This window comes from Labrus bergylta, chromosome 20 (genome assembly GCF_963930695.1).
Source record: "Labrus bergylta chromosome 20, fLabBer1.1, whole genome shotgun sequence".
Lineage (NCBI taxonomy): Eukaryota > Metazoa > Chordata > Actinopteri > Labriformes > Labridae > Labrus > Labrus bergylta.
The window spans coordinates 23727173-23749100 of NC_089214.1; the positions used below are offsets into that span (position 1 = coordinate 23727173).

The 21928-nt window shown below is 45.3% G+C and overlaps 2 protein-coding genes across 3 annotated transcripts in view; one reads left to right on the forward strand and one right to left on the reverse strand.

Moving 5' to 3' along the window:
* nsmaf (neutral sphingomyelinase (N-SMase) activation associated factor) overlaps window positions 1-4839 on the forward strand; it is a 15986-nt gene extending 11147 nt beyond the window's left edge. For both annotated transcript variants that reach the window (XM_020656967.3, XM_020656968.3), the window contains 8 exons: window positions 4-71; window positions 1532-1599; window positions 1678-1801; window positions 1890-1973; window positions 2658-2808; window positions 3075-3177; window positions 3315-3424; window positions 4455-4839. In XM_020656967.3, the coding sequence (XP_020512623.1) occupies window positions 4-71; window positions 1532-1599; window positions 1678-1801; window positions 1890-1973; window positions 2658-2808; window positions 3075-3177; window positions 3315-3424; window positions 4455-4549 (803 nt within the window). In that variant the 3' untranslated portion in view covers window positions 4550-4839. The remainder of the gene's footprint in view (window positions 1-3; window positions 72-1531; window positions 1600-1677; window positions 1802-1889; window positions 1974-2657; window positions 2809-3074; window positions 3178-3314; window positions 3425-4454) is intronic.
* Window positions 4840-5435: 596 nt separating this feature from the next.
* On the reverse strand, window positions 5436-21906 carry cngb3.1 (cyclic nucleotide gated channel subunit beta 3, tandem duplicate 1). The gene is made up of 18 exons (XM_065948713.1): window positions 21383-21906; window positions 20247-20355; window positions 19923-20106; window positions 17236-17387; window positions 12733-13032; window positions 12444-12652; window positions 11753-11803; window positions 11577-11663; window positions 11387-11451; window positions 10915-11037; window positions 10655-10796; window positions 10414-10573; window positions 10225-10322; window positions 8912-8995; window positions 6895-7013; window positions 5921-6073; window positions 5659-5806; window positions 5436-5573 (listed from the first exon to the last, which is right to left on the reverse strand). Exons 1-18 carry the CDS (start codon window positions 21476-21478, stop codon window positions 5550-5552), a joined length of 2304 nt encoding a protein of 767 aa, XP_065804785.1. The 5' UTR covers window positions 21479-21906; the 3' UTR covers window positions 5436-5549.
* Between the last annotated feature and the right edge of the window lie 22 nt (window positions 21907-21928).

Genomic DNA, 21928 nt, shown 5'->3' on the forward strand with positions numbered 1-21928 from the left:
CAGACTCCACTCTGAAAATGTTCTCCAGGGAGCTGACAGACTTTCAGAGGAGCGTCTCCTTCTCTAACATGGTATGAATCTGTTCCTCTTTAACGCCTGTATAGAGCTGTTCAGAGCGCCGTTTCAAGCCGTGATGTTTACGCCCCTGTGACGTTTCTCCTTCAATCTGAATACTTTGGGCATAATGGGGGGACGAAGTGACCCCCTCTGTCCCGTCTTCAGAGGTCTTACAGAGGAGAGGCGGGATCAGCTGAGCCAGCGGGGAAGAACAGCGCTTTGTGTGTCGTGTCTCTGATTGATGATGTCACGTCTCTGATTGATGATGTCGTGTCTCTGATTGATGTCATGTCTCTGATTGATGTCATGTCTCTGATTGATGATGTCATGTCTCTAATTGATGATGTCATGTCTCTGATTGATGTCATGTCTCGGATTGATGATGTCGTGTTTCTGATTGATGATGTCACGTCTCTGATTGATGATGTCATGTCTCTGATTTATGATGTCATGTCTCTAATTGATGATGTCACGTCTCAGATTGATGATGTCACGTCTCTGATTGACGATGTCATGTCTCTGATTGATGATGTCGTGTCTCTGATTGATGATGTCATGTCTCTGATTGATGATGTCGTGTCTCTGATTGATGATGTCACATCTGATTATGTCGTGTCTCTGATTGATGATGTCATGTCTCTGATTGATGATGTCATGTCTCTGATTGATGACTCTGATTGATGATGTCGTGTCTCTGATTGATGATGTCATGTCTCTGATTGATGATGTCGTGTCTCTGATTGATGATGTCACATCTGATTATGTCGTGTCTCTGATTGATGATGCCATGTCTCTGATTGATGATGTCATGTCTCTGATTGATGATGTCATGTCTCTGATTGATGTCATGTCTCTGATTGATGATGTCGTGTCTCTAATTGATGTCATGTCTCTGATTGATGATGTCATGTCTCTGATTGATGTCATGTCTCTGATTGATGATGTCGTGTCTCTAATTGATGTCATGTCTCTGATTGATGATGTCATGTCTCTGATTGATGTCATGTCTCTGATTGATGATGTCGTGTCTCTAATTGATGTCATGTCTCTGATTGATGATGTCATGTCTCTGATTGATGTCATGTCTCTGATTGATGATGTCGTGTCTCTGATTGATGATGTCGTGTCTCTGATTGATGTCATGTCTCTGATTGATGATGTCATGTCTCTGATTGATGTTGTGTCTCTGATTGATGTCATGTCTCTGATTGATGATGTCATGTCTCTGATTGATGTCGTGTCTCTGATTGATGATGTCGTGTCTCTGATTGATGGTGTCGTGTCTCTGATTGATGATGTCGTGTCTCTGATTGATGATGTCGTGTCTCTGATTGATGATGTCGTGTCTCTGATTGACGATGTCGTGTCTCTGATTGATGATGTCGTGTCTCTGATGGATGATGTCACGTCTCTGATTGATGATGTCGCGTCTCTGATTGATGATGTCATGTCTAAAGCTGCGTCCTCGTTTCAGGCTCTGTCGTCGTGCTTGCTGCTGGCTGATGGTCAAACGGTCGTCTGTTCGTCCTGGGACAACAACGTGTACGTGAGAAACTACAAACACAAGGGTTTCATAAGGGATCCCTCCTCCCCCCTGACCCTCCTTTTCCTCCTCCTCAGGTATTTCTACTCGGTCCCGTTCGGACGCAGACAGGACACTCTGATGGGTCACGATGACGCCGTCAGTCGGGTGTGCTGGTTTGATGAGCGGCTCTACACGGCGTCCTGGGACTCCACGGTGAAGGTGAGGAATCAGTGACACTGTGCCTTTAAGAGGACATGCACACAGGTGTGTTTGTGTTAACAGGCTCCGTGCTGGGTTTGTTTCCCAGGTGTGGCGGTGTCCTGCTGACAGCTCGTCCAATCACAGGAGATCTCAGTTTGACTTGTTGTCAGAGCTGGAGCACGATGCCGGGGTGAGAGAGAACGCCTGACTGAATGTTGTTCAGACTCGACCTCCTACCTTCAAACGGAGGACATGTGTTCAGAGCGTGGTTGTTGTTTGAGCTGTTTGTAATGTGAAGTCAAGTTTCACCTTTAAAGAAAAACGCACTTCAATTTCAATTTTTATTTTCAATTTATTTATTTGTATAGCGTCAACTCAACAAGTGTTATCTCAAGACACTTTACAAAAAGTAGGTAAAATACCTTACTCTTTGTTTGTTAACATTACAAAAGAGCAGATAAAAAGACCTTACTCATTGTTATGTTACAAAAAGCAGGTAAAAGACCTTACTTATTGCTATATTACAAAAAGCAGGTAAAAGACCTTACTTATTGCTATGTTACAAAGATCCGGCCTATCCATCATGAGCACTTTAGCAAAGCAGCAAAAGTTACAGTGGTAAGAAAAAACTGCCTTATTAAAAGGCAGAAATTTTCGGCCGGATCCCCTGCTCATGAAGAAACAGCCTTCACAGGCCTAGACTGCGCCGGGGTTGGAAAGGGATAGGGGGAGAGATGTGATAAGATGCAGGAAGAGGGATAGGGAGCAAGGGGGTGGGGGGAGGCAAACCGTCCATCAACAATCCGGTGGGGGGGGTGGGGGGTTGTCCTGTTTCCCCATGTGGTAACTTCCTCTCCATGCTCCACCTGTGCAGGTGAACACCATCTCTCTGAGTGCAACGGGGACCCTGCTGGTCTCTGGCTGTAAAGATGGGACCGTCTCCATCTGGGACATGAGCAGCTTCAGCGCCCTGCAGCAGGTCCACTGTCACTCAGGAAACATCCACCACACGGCCTTCAGTCCAGGTGAGCCAACGGAGCCAGCTTCAACGGGTGCTGAAGGCGCCGCTTTACACGTATCAGAGACTGAACGCTGTTTCCTGCTCTGCACACGTCGCAGTCTAAACATAATCTCAGCTTCTATATCACTTCTACATTTCTGTAAAACCTATAGTTTTATATCTTTTATTGAGCTTGTGTTCTCAGGAACTTTGTCTATATATGGTCTTTAAGGATCTGCCTCAGTCACATGAAGCCCACAGCTGACACTGACTCTGTTTGTTGGTCCTCAGACAGCCGCCATGTGCTGAGCGTCGGAGCAGACTGCTGCATGAAGGTGGTGGACGTGCAGACGGGGATGGTGATCTCTTCAGTGAAGGCCGACGAGGAGCAGAGGTCACTTTCTATCATCGTACAGATTCAATAGAGTTTAGAGGGACGGTCACACACAGACTCACTTCCTGGTTTTAAACGTCTGTGTTTGAAAGGTTGTTGGTACAGCTGATGATGATGTAACACCTTGTGGTCTGCAGGTGTTTCTGCTGGGACGGCAGCTGGGTGCTGGCAGGAGGTCAGTCTGGAGATCTGCTGCTGTGGGATCTGATCAGTAACACCGTCACCAAGAGGATCCCGGCTCACTCAGGTTCGGATCCCAGCGACACACTCTGCGGCTTGCCGTCATTTGAAGAGTCATGTGATCTCTGACAGCTGAGCAGGCAGACGACTCATAAAGAAGACAATTATTATCACACAGTGACGAGTTTCAGTCGGTTCTGATTCAAGCAAAGACGTCAAATAGGACGAGATGCATAAAGTCAGAAATGAGAGCATACATTTTGTCCCTTTAGGTGCACCGTCTCCCTGAAGTCAGGGTTGACACATACAGCCCAGAAGCTCTTTAAATATATCATAAATATTTAGTCTGTAATCTTACCATCTTAACTGCCAGACAATTTACCATGAAGCATGCTGACAGCTGAAGAGTATAACTCTGAGAACAACAACCAGCACAGCACTCTGACTTCAGGTGCATTACTGCCCCCTTCTGGCCTGGATGTTACAAAACATATGTAAGAGATATGACGCACACCTGTACTGTGAGTCTGACAGAACTGAACTAAACAGCTACAGACAACCATCGCTCCTCTCGTCAATGCAGAGAAAATCTCTACATATCTTTTATTTTGTATTTTATTTAACATTTAGTCTCTGCTCACATCGCCATCCCTCTTTGTACAAACACAAACACGCTCAGAGCGCGTTGGTTCAGTGCATTCAAGCCAAGCAGCAACCTCCAGTCTTGAAAAATGAAGCTGATGCTGAAGTGTAAAATCCTGCAGTTCCTTGAGTGTCGGCCATGCTGGAACACGATGCCCCCCCCTGCTGGCCTGCACTCACACTGCTCCAGGACCGTACCGTGCTGAAGCACACCTCTTCCAAGCGTGCCAGTGCTGAGGAAGGGTAGCGAGCTTGATCACGGATCGGAGCGCTCACACTTCTCAAAGGAACTGGACTTTAGGGGTGAAGGGTGCTTAGGCACGGTACGGATTGCCTGGTGTGAGACCTAAAAGAAAACACGAATGGAGTCAATCATGGAGTATGAGATGTTACATGTTGTTTATCTTATTACTTAATGAAATGTATCCATGGTGACGTGTTTGTTTTGTACACAGGCGCCGTGACGACCATGTGGATGAATGAGCTGTGCAGCTCAGTGATCACAGGAGGAGACGACAGACAGACCAAGTTCTGGAAGATCTGCAGCTAGAGGACAAGAGAGAGACTCCCAGTCACATATACTGGGTCCTACTGGGCAGGTTTCCTGTTGTTCAGGTCACTGCAGAGTGAGGACTCTCTGCTGTTACATGAAGGTCTCGTTCAGTCCGTCAGGGTCAGACAGATGAAGTCCAGGAGCAGTTTCGATCTGGACCCTTGGACAGTGTTCAGACTTTATTTCTCTGTTTGCAGCTTCATCATGAATTCATGTTACACTGCTCTTTTAATTAGCCATCATGTTATAAAGCGTTTTGTGTCTTTTATTATCAGCACTCAATAACAGCCGTCTGTGTGTTGTTACTCACTACAAAGATGATCCTTACTGTGAAGAGTACAGCTCTGTCATGATCAGCTGAACTGTTGGAAACATTAACCAGCAGGTGGTGCTGCTGCTCAGCTGTTCAGCTCGTGTCAGACAAGAGTTCATCGTGTTCTAACAAAGGAGAGACACATGGTCGTAAACGTCTGACGTTAGTTTATTATGAAAACAGACACTGATGAGGGTTAACAGGACTAAACCTCTGAGGTCATTCACACACTTTAAAACATGTTTCAGAATCTGACAGATCATCTTTAACGGTCACATATTATACTTCATATTATGCTCCACTTTTCAGAAAATGTGTGCTCAAACAGGCCGTTTGGAGATTTTCTGTTCATGACATCACAAAGGGCAGTAACCCCTCCCCCAGGTGGGTGACACTCCCACAGCTAGGTGTTTGTTCTGCCCTCTGAGTCTGCCTTCTTACCCAAGTCCTTCCAGAGAGGGGGCGTGGTCAGACACAGCTCATTTACATATTTAAAGGTACAGACACAGAAACAGCCTGTTCTGAGCAGGGCTGAAATAGAGGGGTTTATAGACATGATCAAATACAGGATCAGAGTGGATTTAGAACAAGAAACTTCACAGACATGTTGTGAGGAGCTCTGACACTTTGACCTTTTAACTCTGTCCAGTCATCTCTGCAGCTGACAGTGTCACTCCTTAGCTCTCACTTCTGCTCCATTGCGTTTTGCTGTGGACAAAGAACAAACAGACACATTTTATAAAGTCCTGATGTGACTCAGTCTGATTCGATCATTGTGCAGAATGTTGTGTACCTTCAGTTTATCCATCACGGATCCTCTCCGGAAGTTTCCGAACGCTTTGAGCAGCTTCGGAGTCGGTGGTTTGTTTCCAAACATAGCCAGACCTTTAGGCTTCTCCTCCACCTTCGCTCCTGCAGGAGCTTTGGCTTTGGTCAGCTTCCTACACACGCACGCACACGCACACATGCACACGCACACAGAAACGTGAGGTTTCTGCAGGTTAAACTGGACTGTAACAGACTCTGTGCTGCTCAGACAGCTGAGACAGACTCACCGTCCCTTCCTGGCCAGAACTTTCTGAGACTCGGGGTAGTGGACCAGGATGTCAAACAGGTCCTTCTTCTCCAGGACAAAGAGGTTAGCGAAGCCATGAGCTTTGACGTTAGCTGTGCGTCTGTTTCCTCCGTCTTTAGCGGACTGCAGCAAACTGCGACCCAGATACAGATATAATAAATATACACTCATATATCATATAATATCTGGGACAAAGAGTTGACTGTAGGTAGAGGAAGCTTATTCAGGTACTCACAGGAACAGTAAATACAAACTGAACTTACAAAAACGACATGATATCTATCTTTATTCTACAGCAGCTAATAAGAGGATTCAAGTCAAACAAAATCCAATAAGAATAGAAATACGTGTTCATCTTCAGAGAATACACAAACACACCTCTACACTTGTGATCACATAAAACATATGAGCGTGCAGAGCAGAGACATCTGCAGCGATTCTGAAATCTGTTGGGGCTCCATTGGGGGGCCCTGCAACCAGCGTTCATCAGCATCATGTCTGCTGGTATCACGCGTACTCCTCTTCCTTTTTTTGTTCCTCTCCTTTTCTTTGTTGACTCTCATTGGCCAACTTTGGTTTTCAGATATGCGTTGCTCAGTAGGGCCACTAGAGTGATTGCTGTCAGACGGGACGCCCTTAGAGAGGTTTCATACTGTCGTTGAAAACATTTGAACATTGCCTTGTTTATGTTTGTGAGCCTTCATGGGTACCTACTGGTCTGGGGCCCCAAGCAGCGCCTCTACACATCAGTGCATGGAGGGCTGCTTTATGAGAGCTGTCTGTCCTCAGACACACTTTAACACTCTGAGCGTCTCCAATGAGTCAAGTTATTACAAGAAGACAAACTGTCCTCCATCATCACAGTCAGAGTCATCGCCTAACTGAGATGAAGAATGATACACACACACGCACTAATGAGAGTCGATCTCAACGTGTCTCAGTCTGCAGACTCACCTGATCTCTCCGAACACACAGCCGGCCTTCAGCGTGACGAACACGATGCTGTTGTCAGGTCCTCCCACTACCTGCACCGCTCCGCTCTTTATGACGTACATCTCTTTACCAATGTCTCCCTGCACAGCACAGGGCGCTCATTACACATTTGTTTTTGGCTGAGGTGTAAAGTAACGAATTGTAATTGAGTAGTTTTTTGGTGTACTTGCTACTTTCTAAGTCGTTTTTAAAATCTGTACTTTTATTTTTACTTAAGTAGGTTTTCTGTTAAGTATTGTAATTCGGTACATTCTAAATCACATCCTGAGTAAAACAAATAGACCTGCTATGAATGATGTTCCTTCATCGCACAGGAGCGACGAGAGACAGAGAGAGAGAGAGCGAGACCCTTTTCTTGGCTCGGTGCCACTTCAGCTAGTGCAGCACGGATAAGCACCTCCACTACAGCGGGTCTACCTGCTGAAGGTGTTTATAGACTGATGTCTCATTGTCTTAAGTCCAAGATGATTAACATAAGTTGGCTGTGGTTCTTACTCATGGGCAAAGAAGTGGCTGAGAATGCTGTTTCTCACTACAGCATTGTAGAGAATCGCCACTGTATCTCCGCTGCAGCTCCGAGCGATAAACAAATTTAATTCCGGAATGTTTTTCACAATAAAAGTCCCTTATTGACATCTCTGTGATATGCTTTTATTTTGAAGCCGACGTATCAGGAAGTTGGGTGTTATAAGTTGCAACAACTTAACAAATGTCATATGTGTGAAAATAAATACTTCAACACAAACAGATTCAGTTAGAAGCTTCAGTAGCTAATAGGTAAACAAACAGTGACTAACACATCTAATATTTAAGCTCATACAGGTTCATTTTAAAACAATACATGGATTATCTTTCATCTCAGGTTTAGTTGCAGCTAAATCAGCCTTTGAGGCTGCATTTGAGACTAAGCAGCCTCAGAATAATAAAAATAAAAAGACTAAAATACACTGTCTATGATTGAGACAAAGACCCTTTTAGTATTTTTTAGAGTTTAAACATTTCCCTTCATAAAACAGCTCATTACTTGAACATATAAGTCTTGATATTAAATTATCCATCATTATTTATACTTTGTTTTTGTCAATGGGGTAGAAAAGAAAATGTTTATCTGAAAAGATAAATCTTTGTAAAGATTTGCCTTTAATTAAAAAAAAACTTTGAGATTAATATCCTCTCGTCCTTTTTGCACTACACAGGAGAGATGTGTTGTTAAAAAAAAGTAACTAAGTAACTTTTACTTAAAGTACATTTAAAACAAGTTACTTTTTACTTTTACTTGAGTACATTTTAAAACTGGTACTTTTACTTGTACTTAAGTAAAATTGTATTATAGTAACAGTACTTTTACTTGAGTAGAATATTTTAGTACTCTTTACACCTCTGGTGTTTGGTAGATTATTTCTTTGTTGTAACAATGCTTCTTGGCAATAAATCTTATAGCATTGGAAAGCCGGTTTATTACCCTTTTAAACGTTGCCACATTTGTAAGGAACATGCATTGTGGGATAAGCAGCAGAGCTAAGTATGTGGGTTGGAGATTTGCAGTCAAGATTTGCAGGACGATATAGCCGATGGCTCTCTACCCAGACAATCCGGAACAGACTGCACGCAGCCTATGTCCACTCTCATTGGGCTGCCAGGAGGCCTGCTATGACTGCCCTTCACCATCAGGCCCGTTTGTTCTGGTGTCTGCAACACGTGCACTGGAACCAGAACATGTGGAGGAACATTATGTTCTGCTGAGTCCAGATTCTGCCTATGACAGTTGGAGAACACAGGTTCCCTGCTGTTTATCCCACAAAGGCATGATCCTTACAAATGTGGCAACATTTAAAAGGGTAATAAACCAGCTTTCCAACGCTATAAGATTTATTGCCAAGAAACACTGTTACACCAAAGAAATAATCTACCAAACACAAATGTCCTTACTTTTTGTGCGATGTTTATGTGTTATAAACATGATCTGATAATAACCTACCTTCTTGACCACAAAGTCTCCGGGGAGATACACGATGGATTTGAGTCTCAGCAACATGTCCACCAACATCTGCTGGTCACAGCCCTGCAGGAGAGACGGGCGGGAAAAAAGGGGAGTATCAGGTGAACAAGTGAGTATCAGTTGAACAGGTGAGTATCAGTTGAACAGGTGAGTATCAGGAGAACACGTGAGTATCAGGTGAACAGGTGAGTATCAGGTGAACAGGTGAATATCAGTTGATATTCAATAAGATATTGAATAAGATCAATAAGATATTTTCTGCTTATTTGCACTTCTGGTGAGATGCCAAACCTCATTTCGTTACTCTATACTTATATATGTGTAATGACAATAAAGTTGAATCTCATCTCATCTCATCTCAACAGGTGAGTATCAGGTGAGTGTCAAGTGAACAGGTGAGTATCAGGTGAACAGGTGAGTATCAGTTGAACAGGTGAGTATCAAGTGAACAGGTGAGTATCAGGTGAGTATCAAGTGAACAGGTGAGTATCAGGTGAACAGGTGAATGTCAGGTGAACAGGGGAGTATCAGTTGAACAGGTGAGTATCAGGTGAACAAGTGAGTATCAGTTGAACAGGTGAGTATCAGTTGAACAGGTGAGTATCAGGATAACACGTGAGTATCAGGTGAACAGGTGAGTATCAGGTGAACAGGTGAATATCAGTTGATATTCAATAAGATATTGAATAAGATCAATAAGATATTTTCTGCTTATTTGCACTTCTGGTGAGATGCCAAACCTCATTTCGTTACTCTATTCTTATATATGTGTAATGACAATAAAGTTGAATCTCATCTCATCTCATCTCAACAGGTGAGTATCAGGTGAGTGTCAAGTGAACAGGTGAGTATCAGGTGAACAGGTGAGTATCAGTTGAACAGGTGAGTATCAAGTGAACAGGTGAGTATCAGGTGAGTGTCAAGTGAACAGGTGAGTATCAGGTGAACAGGTGAGTATCAGTTGAACAGGTGAGTATCAAGTGAACAGGTGAGTATCAGGTGAGTATCAAGTGAACAGGTGAGTATCAGGTGAACAGGTGAATGTCAGGTGAACAGGGGAGTATCAGTTGAACAGGTGAGTATCAGGTGAACAGGTGAGTAACAGGTGAACAGGTGAGTATCAGTTGAACAGGTGAGTATCAGGTGAACAGATGAATGTCAGGTGAACAGGTGAGTAACAGGTGAACAGGTGAGTATCAGGTGTGTGTATGACCTTCCAAAGTAAACACTTTCAGTGATGTCATCTTCTGTAACTAACAGGTGGAGGTTCAAATCTGAGGTTCTGAGCTCACCTGAAACAGAGCGATCTTCTGGAAGGTGGCGAGGTTGATGTCCACGGCGATGGCGGTCTTCATCACCAGAGGCATCTTATCCAGCAGCTCAGACTCGTCTGCAGTCCACGGGGAGACAGAAACACGCTGTCAGAACATTTTATCAACATGTCTGAAGATCTTTCCTGAGTCCTCCTCCAGGAGTTTTACCCAGCATGCCCTGAGCGGCCCAGGTGTAGTTGTACCAGGTGCGGACTCTGTTCTGGACATGCTTTGGGATGCAGTTGGTGTTCATGTAGGCCACACAGCCGTCCATCGACGCCCGGAAATAAGTCTGACCGGCTGTGGCTGCTCCGATGACGTCTCTCATCTTAGAAGAAGAAAGCTGGACGTTAACGTTCTGAAGAGGTGCTTCAGGGAAAGATCACTCTAAACCCCTCCCTCCTCCTACCTGTCCAATCAGACTGGAGAACACAAAGACACCGATGAAGAAGTTTAACATCTGGAAGGTGATCTCAAAGGTGGTGATAGGCTCAGGTAGACCCCCGATGTTGATCAAACTGCGAACTGCAAAGTAGTAACAGCGCAGGTACCTGAGAGAGGACGGAAACACTCAGAATCAAAATGAAGAGAAATCTGCACACAAACATCTGGAAACGAGTCTCTGTTTACACACGAGGACATCCTGATGTTTGTTTGGTTTATACGTACGCTGAGCCCTTTCCGCTATAAACCCACGTGGTCGTATCCAGACCCTGATGCACCGAGGCTACAAAGTACGCACAGGCGTTCAGGTGCAACATGAAGAGCAGGTAACCTGTGGTCCGAATCACTCTGAATGAGAGACAGAGAGAGAGAAGAGATAGATCAGGTGATTACTGTTGGTTTGACCTGATAACTGCTCTCATAACTGCAAACCGAGGGTCGTCCAAAATGGCTGTATGGGGATCGCCTTAAACCCGCCTACCTTCTCTGGTCCAAACAAATCCAGAGCATTCAGGAGCAGAATCTAAAGTTAGAAGGAGGACATACTGGCTGCTGCATTGTTGTCAGAGAAGCCAGCACTTCAACATAGCATGTTTCCTTAATGTCTGATCAGATAGTAAGATACCTTAATCATTTCACTTTCTACACATCTCACTGAGTGGACCTTTATGACGTAATCCAATATTTATTTGTGTACCTCCAGATGTACGCCTTGGCCATGATGCTCTCCAGTCGATCGCTGAACTCAAAGAACGAGTCGATCTGAACACAGAGAGAGAGAGGGAGAGAGAGAGAGGAGAGAGACAGAGACATAGAGAGAGGAAATAGATCAGGTGAAAATCTGTCTGTGTTTATTGAGAAATATAAATGATGTTTATGATTCATACCCTGATGAAGCGGTTGAGTCTGTACACAGAGGAGAATTCAAAGTAGAGACAGAGGAGATCCAAAGGTAAGATGCTCATTATATCAATCTACACAGAGAGGAAGAAAAGAAGAAGAAAGTTACATGAAGGTCTTAAATAATCCTGTTTCATCGTCTGATAATAAATAACAGTCTCACCTTAAACCTTTGAGATTTACGATAATGAACTTTAGCCATGGCTCTGTCTTTCTGTGGGGGGTGGAGAGAGAGAGAGAGAGAGAGAGGGAGGGAGGTTTTTAAAAACCTTTATTTACTTCATTGACAGATCACTGTCTCACCAACAGCAAACAAACAAAAATCAACAATGTTCAACTAGCTGTCCCCCCCAACAGGCAGCTTGTCCAGGGAGGGAGAGAGAGAGAGAGAAAGAGAGGGTTGTGGTAGTTTGCATTTGCTTTTGGATGTGCAGCGTTTCTATATATGCTGCACGTTTTTCTAAATGTATGTCGTTTCATCAGTTGCTGAGCGTGTGACCCCTACCGGCCACCGTAGTTTGGAGCCTTGACTGTGCACACCTGCAGGATTAATGCAAAAAAGACGCAAACTGCAGTATGCACATGAACAATAGGGGGCAGTGTAAAGTCAGAGGGGAGTGAACACAACAGCAGGAACAAAGATGGCAGTGATTATTGAGCTCTCTGGTGCCCTCTAGTGCCTCCTCCTATAACACATCTAGTGCATGGTCACATATGTGAACAGTCATGACTCGGCTGGTTGTGTCTCTGAACTCAAGGTTAAACAGGAAGTAGATCTCCAGCCCGACCCATTAGGCTGCTTCAAGAACAAACACAACCCAACACAGACTCAGTGAACTGAAGCTGAAACTTACAATAATGTCTCCAGCTTTGACAAACTGCAGCCGTGGCTGCCAAAGTACGATGTCGATAACGTTCACTAAGTCACTGAGGATGTCACAAGCGACCCAGTAACGGTTGACGTGTTCACCGTGGTACGGGAACGCCAGCCGGGCCGTGCAGAACCACGCATTGTAGTTGTAGGCTACCGCCACCACAGTCAACCAGGCGATGTAGCGACGATCTGCAGAGAGAGAGAAACACAGGTTTTAAGTCGTTCAGGTTTTTTTTTTAATGTGTTAGATCTCAGGTGTGCTGCCCCACCTGTGAAAGGGTCGATGGTAGTCCCCAGCGTAACGTCCATCAACTCCTCGATTGGACGGAAGAGGACGTCGAAGCAGGAGCAGCTGATGTCGGGTAGGATCTTTTCCTTCTTCCTGGCCTCCTCCGCCAGCCTCTCCTCCTCCGCCTTCTTCTCTGCCTCCAGCCGCTTCTCCTCGTCCTTCTTCTTCTTCTCCTCCGCCTTTTTCGCTGCTTCTTCTGCCTTCTTTTTGTCCGCTTCTTCTTTTGCTATCCTCTCCTCCTCCTTCTTCCTGATGTAGTCCTCCTTCTTCAGGATAGGAGCTGTGAGAGGAGACAGAGAGAGGCGGTGAGTCACACACACTCCTGACAGGTGTTCTGTCTACTTGTGGCTGTGTACCTGTCTGTACTTACTGACAGGTGTTCTGTCTACCTGTGAGCGTGTAACTGTCTCTACTTACTGACAGGTGTTCTGTCTACCTGTGGGCGTGTACCTGTCTGTACTTACCGACAGGTGTTCTGTCTACCTGTGGGCGTGTACCTGTCTGTACTTACCGACAGGTGTTCTGTCAACCTGTGGGCGTGTACCTGTCTCTACTTACCGACAGGTGTTCTGTCTACCTGTGGGCGTGTGTAATGTTTGTAAAACCCCAAGATGAAACAGGCGGACAACGACGTAGCAATGTATATGCTTTCAATCCAGAGGCTGCCGGTTACATTCACAAACAGTGACTAACTAACCATGACTGTGCTACATGACTGCTGTATATAAATGTGACACCCATAGATGGCGTTGTTGCTTCACTTAAAGCTGTCATCAACATTACATTGCTCTTTTTTTTTTTTTTTAACAAAGAAACAAAATAATGCAAATGTTGCTATACTGAACCTGCTCTTCAAACATGCTTCAAAACTTTCCTGATAACAGAATATTTTTAATCTTTTTTTAACTGTTCTACTTTGCTGTTTTCTTTTCTTTTTCTTTTTTTTTTTTAACTGTTAAACTATAGAATAATTGAAATTAAGAAATAAACAAAAACTGTCCATCTTGGTATTCCAATGTCATTGTCTCTCCACTCCACACATTTCAAGTAGCAATTGTTTATTTGTAGTCCTTCAAGTATGTGGGAGGACATCTGAGTCGTGTGGGGTATCTTGGTGTAGTTGTGGTTGTAGAGGCTTCACTGTATTCACGACCTTCGTCATCAGGATCAGCTGAGATGTCCAGTAGCTGTGGTGGTATCTTCTTGAAGAATGAAGAATTCCTGACGATGCAGTGCCCATCTCTAGCCGCTGTAACCATGGAGCCTTTGGTATTGGTCACAGTGTATGGCTTGTTGTTGTATGGTGTGGTGAGCTTGTTTTTCTTGGGCTGACGATGAAGTACAGTGTCCCCTGGAGTAAGTATGTGTGGTTTGGCATGACGATGAAAGTCAGCATGAGATTTCATTTTGTCCTTAGCCTTGTTGTCCTTTGCTCTCACTTCAGAATCTGTACTGTTACTCGGTGTTTGAGTGAATGAAGCAATCTTCGTGAACATCTTGTGTTGGAATAAAAGTTCAGCGGGTGAGCTCTCTGTTGTACTGTGAGGTGTGGATCGGTACTCACGTAGGAAGATGTTCAGTTGTTGTTTCCAGTGCATTCCCTGTGTGTCCGCAACACGGATAGCTTTCCCCAGGGTCCGCATGAATCTTTCAACTGTAGCATTGGCTTGGCAAAGCGGTGTGATCTTGCGATGTTCGAATCCTAGATAGTCTGCGAACTGGGAGAACTGATCACTGTTGAATGGCGGTCCATTATCGGTTTTTACAACTCTGGGGATCCCAAACATTGAGAAGACCTTGTCTATGACCGGAATGACAGTGTTTGCCGAAGTTGAGCTTACACTCTCGACAACTGGATAACGTGTGTAATCATCTATGACAACAATAAAATACTCTCCCGTTGGGAGCGGTCCATAGAAGTCTGCACTCACACTGTGCCATGGAGATTCTGGTAGAACTGACATTTTTAGTGGCTCATTCTGTGTAACTGGTGTATTGACTTGACATGCGAGACAACTGCGTACTGCTGTTTCTGCTTTTCGATCTATGTCTGGAAACCATACCTTGGTTCTGAGTAGTGTTTTAGTTTTAACAATTCCCTGATGTCCTTCATGGGCTAACCGTAGCACTCTCTCTTGTAGGGAAGTGGGAATAACTATTCTAGTCCCCCGCAGTACGATGTCTGAGTCATGTGATATTGATAGTTCACTGCTAACTTGTTTGAACTGCTTTAGTATGTCTGTATTACATGACTTGTCCATTTTGTTCCATGTGTTGTGTCTGATGCACTCACTGACCTCTTGAAGGATTGTGTCTTTAAGAGTCTCAGCTTTGATCTCAGCGAGTGTCATAGCTTTTGGTATCGCATTACTCACGATGAAGTTAACATACTCCTCTGCCACTTTCGTTGCACGTGCGTTGTCAGCTGTGTCAAAACGGATGGGGTGACGGGACATGTAGTCAGCAGGGTTGTCAGCTCCTTTTCTGTACTCCATCTTGAAGTCGTAGAGCTGAAGTCTTAGTCCCCATCTCTCAATTCTGGCAGGAGGTTTTGATCTTGGGTTGTTCCATATAATCTCCAGAGCTTTGTGGTCAGTTACTAGAGTTAAAGGATGACCATAAATGTACAGATGGAAGTGTTCACAACTCCACACAAATGGCCAGAGCTTCTTTCTCTGTCTGTGAATATCTCCTCTCCACTTCACTGAGAGATTGACTAGCATACGCTATTATATGCTTTTCTCCTTTTTCATCCTTTTGACTGAGAATAGCACCCAGTCCGACAGGGCTAGCATCCACAACTAACTCAGTCTCTTTGCTTGGGTCAAAGTATGACATAACTGTGTCACTTGTTAGACCGTTCTTTAATGCTTGAAATGCAGCTTGCTGTTCTGGAGTGGCTCAGAGATAGAGGCAAAGTCTTTTATAAACCTGGAGCAATAATTGGCCATGCCCAGCAGGCTCTTGACTTCACTGAAAGTCTGTGGTTCTGCAGCGTGTTGAACTGCAGCGACCTTCTTGGGGTCAGCTGAAACACCTTGTGCTGAGAAAACAAAACCGAAGAATTGAAGCCCGGATTTTGTTGAAGTCACATTTTTCACGGTTAAGTGTGAGACCGCTTTCTTTGAGTCTTTGGAACAGCGCTCTTAGGTTGTCGTCATGTTCCTTCTGAGAAGCGCCGTAGACTATGATGTCATCACTGAGGTTCTTGACGCCAGAGAGACCTTGTAGTGTTTGACATGTGGTGTTTTGAAACACCTCAGCAGCGGAAGATATGCCAAAACTAAGCCTTTTGTAGCGCCTCAATCCAAGGTGAGTCGTGAATGTAGTTATATACCTACTGTCTGGATGCAGCTCTAGTTGGTGATATCCAGCTCTCAGGTCCAGTTTAGAGAACACCGTAGCTCCATTTAACTCATGTATCACGTCGTCCATGGTGGGAGTGATGTGACGTTCTGATCCAAAGTCATATTTGGTTCCCTCAGTGCCTTCCTCCGCAGCCTGGATGACGTACAGCACTGTATTATTTGAGTTTTTATCTCCACCGTAGTATCTGCAAACTCACAATTCTTAGCCAGCATCTTCAGTCTAGTGTGATAATTGTCCAGACATTCTCCTGGTTCTTGCATGGCTTTTCTAAACATATAGACTTGGTACTGTGCGTTCTTCTTGGGAGAGAAATAGCCAGTTAGCTTCTCCTGCACGTCAGCATATTTATCATCCTGTGCTGCTAACGTGTCATATATGTCATGCACACGTTCTCCTGCGATATGCAACAGAAATGCTTTAATTCTCGCGTCTCCAGTAATGTTCATAGCAGTCACATAATTCTCAAACCTTTGCACCCATTTGTTCCACCGTGGTCCAATAGATCCAGGATCCGTTTCTGTGTCGAAAGGTGGTAGAGTTGCGTGTGCTGCGGCAGCCATGCTTGCTAGTTTTTATCCAAGTTGTACAGTCACGTTGTTCTGCTTTAGCTTCGTGGTCGCTATTAACTTGGTCTCCGTCTGTCCAGATTACTGTTCTTTCACTGAAAAATGCCTCTTTGCGTCTTTTCCTCTACTCCTCGTCGCCAATGTAATGTTTGTAAAACCCCAAGATGAGACAGGCGGACAACGACATAGCAATGTATATGCTTTTAATCCAGAGGCTGCCGGTTACATTCACAAACAGTGACTAACTAACCATGACTGTGCTACATGACTGCTGTATATAAATGTGACACCCATAGATGGCGTTGTTGCTTCACTTAAAGCTGTCATCAACATTACAGCGTGTACCTGTCTCTACTTACTGGAAAGGTGTTCTGTCTACCTGTGGGCGTGTACCTGTCTGTACTTACTGACAGGTGTTCTATCTACCTGTGGGCGTGTACCTGTCTGTACTTACTGACAGGTGTTCTGTGTACCTGTGGGTGTGTACCTGTCTCTACTTACTGACAGGTGTTCTGTGTACATGTGGGCGTGTACCTGTCTGTACTTACTGACAGGTGGGGTGATCTCTGGCGAGGTGGCGTACGGGTCGATGGCTTTCTCTCTGAGCACTGCAGTTCGCTCTCTTAAGTTCTTGATCAAACCTCGGAGGGTGTCGTCTGTGTTGCGGAAGTAGACCACAGGAGGGGGCGGAGCTTCTTCACTGACAATAGAAGAATATCACAAGAAACATGAAATTAAATCAGTGATTAGAAATCACAATTTACTGCTGAGAAAACCGGCTACATGAGTAGTTAATCAGACAGAGAAGAAGAAAAGTTTAAACCATCATTCTTTCTAATACTCTGAATCAAGAGAGGCTGAATAAAGCTGAAGATTAAAAAGAGTCCTTTTTGCCTCTCTTTGAGAGACAGGACAGTGGAGAGAGTTGGACATCGAGTCAGACATTGAGGAGAGAGTCGAACATCGAGGAGAGAGTCGGACATCGAGGAGAGAGTCGGACATCGAGGAGAGAGTCGGACATCGAGGAGAGAGTCGGACATCGAGGAGAGAGTCGAACATCGAGGAGAGAGTTGGAAATCGAGTCGGACATCGAGGAGAGAGTCGGACATCGAGGAGAGAGTCGGACATCGAGGAGAGAGTCGGACATCGAGGAGAGAGTCGAACATCGTTGGACATCGAGGAGAGAGTCAGACATAGAGTCGGACATTGAGGAGAGAGTCGGACATCAAGGAGAGAGTCAAACATTGAGGAGAGAGTCAGACATCGAGGAGAGAGTCAGACATCGAGGAGAGAGTCGAACATTGAGGAGAGAGTTGGACATCGAGGAGAGAGTCAGACATCGAGGAGAGAGTCGAACATCAAGGAGAGAGTCGGACATCGAGGAGAGAGTCGGACATAGAGTCGGACATCGAGGAGAGAGTCAGACATCGAGGAGAGAGTCGGACATCCAGGAGAGAGTCGGACATCCAGGAGAGAGTCGGACATCGAGGAGAGAGTCGGACATCGAGGAGAGAGTCGGACATCGAGGAGAGAGTCGGACATCGAGGAAGGAGTCGGACATCGTGGAGAGAGTCGGACATCGAGGAGAGAGTCAGACATCGAGGAGAGAGTCTGACATCGTGGAGAGAGTCGGACATCGAGGAGAGAGTCAGACATGCTGAGAGACACAGAAGAGGAAGTTAACTTCAGATCATTTGTGGATTTGGGCGAGTAGATCAGCTGTCTATGTCCCACCAGAGAACACACGATACGCCTGCAGACGTCACTCAGAGACGGGCAGTCACACCATGAATTTAAACTCCAGAGGGAGACCGACATGATGTAGTGACTCCAGACTCTAAGAAAGCAGATGATGACGTCCTTCTTATATACAGCCTAAGAGTGTAAAAGTGTCTTTCCTGTTTTTATCAAAACTGTTATAAGATGTTAGCTGCACACAGCTTTGATTTCTTTTTCTTAGTTAACCTCAAAGATAAAATATTTGAACTTCTTAGAGAGTTTAATTCTAACTCAACTAATGTGTGTTTGCACAAGAACACCTCTAAATATATCCTGTAGAGTATAAATAAAGAGTCTCTTTGCTCGCTCTCACTCAGTCATAACGCTAAGCTCCTAATCTGCTTTCCTTCTTTAGGAGTCCTGGGCTGCAGCCTCAGAGAGATCAGAGCTGCTGAGAGAGCAGAGGGAGGGGGAGGGGTTAGGGCGGGGCTACCTCGGCTTGACAGGTTGCTACGATGGCGATCTGAGAAATCTCTCTCTTTACTAAAGACATCACAGGCTAACCGAAGTTAGCTCGCCATTCATAAAACAGCTACTGTGAATAATGGATGCTTATTGCAAAACAAGCTAGCACTATAGCTAATGATGCTAGAAAACATGGACGTGTGTCTCAGTGACATCACTGATGAAGGCTTATGAAGCCAAAGTGCCTCTCAGCTGTGAGGCGGAGCGAGCTGAGCTTGCTGTGGAGTAGGGCTCAGAGCAGAAGGGGAGCGCACACACGACCAAAAAGCAACTGCGCCCGTTGCTAGGTGACCGAAACAATAGTCGGGAAAAAAGTTACTTTTTGGACGCGCAGTATTTGTTTCTGTCCACTAATAAGTAGAAAGCTCTGATCTGTTCTGCTGAGGAGGAGACGAGCAGCAGAGAAGAAGAGGGTGTGTTCATGAAATCCTCAGGGCGAGTTTGGGTGATACACTCTTGCGTGGAGCAACACAATAGACAATGAATTGGCTTGACACGTTGCGCCCACCTGAAAGGCCCTTGGTGATCAATCTAGAAACAGGCAAAGAGGCGGGGCTTAGCCTCCTGACAAACAACTACAACATACCCATCCTTCAAATAATCCAAACAGATGGTTTATAACTTTTGAATGATGATGAGCTAAAGAGACTAAAACACTAATGGTGCTTATTACTGTTGGTACAAAATGTAATTTCAATATAGGACCTAAAAGTAACTTCTTAGCTTTGGCAGATGGCCTCAAGTGGACGCTCAAGGAACTGTAGTTTTCGGAAGTTTAGCATTGGCTTCTGTTTTGTACACTTGCTGTTTGCTTTGGATGCCAGCTCACTACATGATCACTTCCAGCAACAAAGACCAAACTAAACACCAACGCTCGGCTTCAAAGCAGACCAGCATGTGATTTCAAACTGAGCACGTCCACATCTCATACACAGTTTCGTTGCATCAGCCTATCCCAGCAAGAAAAATTGGCAAGAAGAGGCATTCTTACACTTTAGATCCCTCTGCACCGGCAGGAGCTGCAGCAGGAGCAGGAGCAGGAGCAGGAACAGGAGCTGCAGCAGGAGCTGCAGCAGGAGCAGGAGCAGGAATAGGAGCTGCAGCAGGAGCAGAAGCAGGAGCTGCAGCAGGAGCAGGAGCAGGAGCAGGAGCTGCAGCAGGAGCTGCAGCAGGAGCTGGTAGAAAACATAGAATAATTCAGTTAAACACCAACATTATAAAGGGAAATCATCCCAATGGAGCCTTTTTACTTCTTGCAGGTTGAAAGAATTAAAGATTATGTAAGAGAGCGCCTCAGTTTGAGAACACTTCTCACCTGTTGGCTCTTCCTTTTTAGGCTCCTCCTCTTTCTTCACCTCCTCTTTCTTCTCCTCCTCTTTCGTTGGCTGCTCTTTCTCATCCTTCTTCTCAGGGGGCTTTTCCGCCTGTAAATACACAACAAAGGTTCCAGTGTGCAGATGGAGAGCGGGGAACAGCTACGGTGGCTGACAGTAAACCTGCCGCTTATTCGGAAACAATGCAGATTAAAAAGTTAAACTGAGTGGACTCTCTGCTGGTCCACGGCCCCTACAGGGTTCAAAGACTTACATGTAGACAAAACCCCTCACAGCGTTAAGACCGGCTGAAAAACACTCATCCAAAGTGTCCACGTTTAAATCCATCCTAACTCGGACTTCTTCCGTTTAGGGTCATAGCCGTGCCTATGCAGCTTGCAGGCCCATTGTGTGTGTGTGTGTGTGTGTGTGTGTGTGTGTGTGTGTGTGTGCGTGTGTGTGTGTGTGTGCGTGTGTATGCGCGTGTGTGTGTGTATATGTGTGTGTGTGTTTGTGTGTGTGTGTCTGTGTGTGTGTGTCTGTGTGTGTGTGTGTGTGTGTGTGTGTGTGTGTGTGTGTGTGTGTGTGTGTCTGTGTGTATGCGCGTGTGTGTGTACGTGTGTGTGTATGCATGAGTGTGTGTGTCTGTGTGTGTGTGTGTGTGTGTGCGTGCGTGCGTGCGTGTTTGTCTGTGTGTCTGTGTCTGTGTGTGTGTGTGCGTGTATGCGTGTATGCGTGTGCGTGTGTCTGTGTCCGTGTGTGTGTGTGCGTGTGTGCGTGTATGCGTGTGTGCGTGTGTGTGTGTGTGTGTGTGTGTGTCTGTGTGTGTGTGTGTGTGTCTGTGTGTGTGCAGCCTGCAGAGATCAACAATCACAGCCGATCTGCTTCAGAAGCTTTCCCTGATCTCTGCTCTCACCTGTTCAGCTGTTCACCTGAAACGACTCGTGTGTTCAGAGCTTGCATCTGGTTGGATGTTTGGAGACATATAGAGAAACCTTCTGATTTGTTGTTTTTTAAATGAAACGTGATCGATTGCTTAATTTAAGGTGCAGGTATGTTTAGGCAGCAGACTGAACAGAGTCCAGGTGAATCAAGGTGAGTTAAAGTCTGGAACTGGTCTGATAGAGACATGCCTTACCTTAGCAGGAGCAGCCGGGGATGGAGGAGGTGAGGGAGCAGCTTGGGCAGGGGGAGGCTCCGGAGCCCGGATCAACTTCTTCAGCCTGCTGAACATGTCGGCGCTCAGAGGGGGCTACAGCCCGTCCACGCCCTGTCCTGAGCCGGTCCTTATCAGAGTGTTTGGATGCTCTGAAGTCCTCCTCTCTAATCCAAACACACGACTGAGATCATGAAGAGTCTTTGAGACATTAATTCCCTGCAAGACACTCCCCTCTCAGCAGGAGTCAACACCAGACCAACTGCCAATCACTGCCAAGGAGAGCCACGGGACGCCAACAGGGCACGCCAACAGGGCACGCCATAAATCCACGCCAGACCAAAGAGCAGTCAGAGGGACTCCTAGAATACTTAGCATCTTTCTTTTTTCAAGAGATAGATTCTTTATTGATCTTCTGTCTTTGTTTCACACTAGAGGTGCAGGAGTCTGATTATTTAAAAGAGAGATAACATTTGAAAGAAGACCTGGAAGTTTCTCTTTAAATGAAACGGATCCTGATGCTGCTGG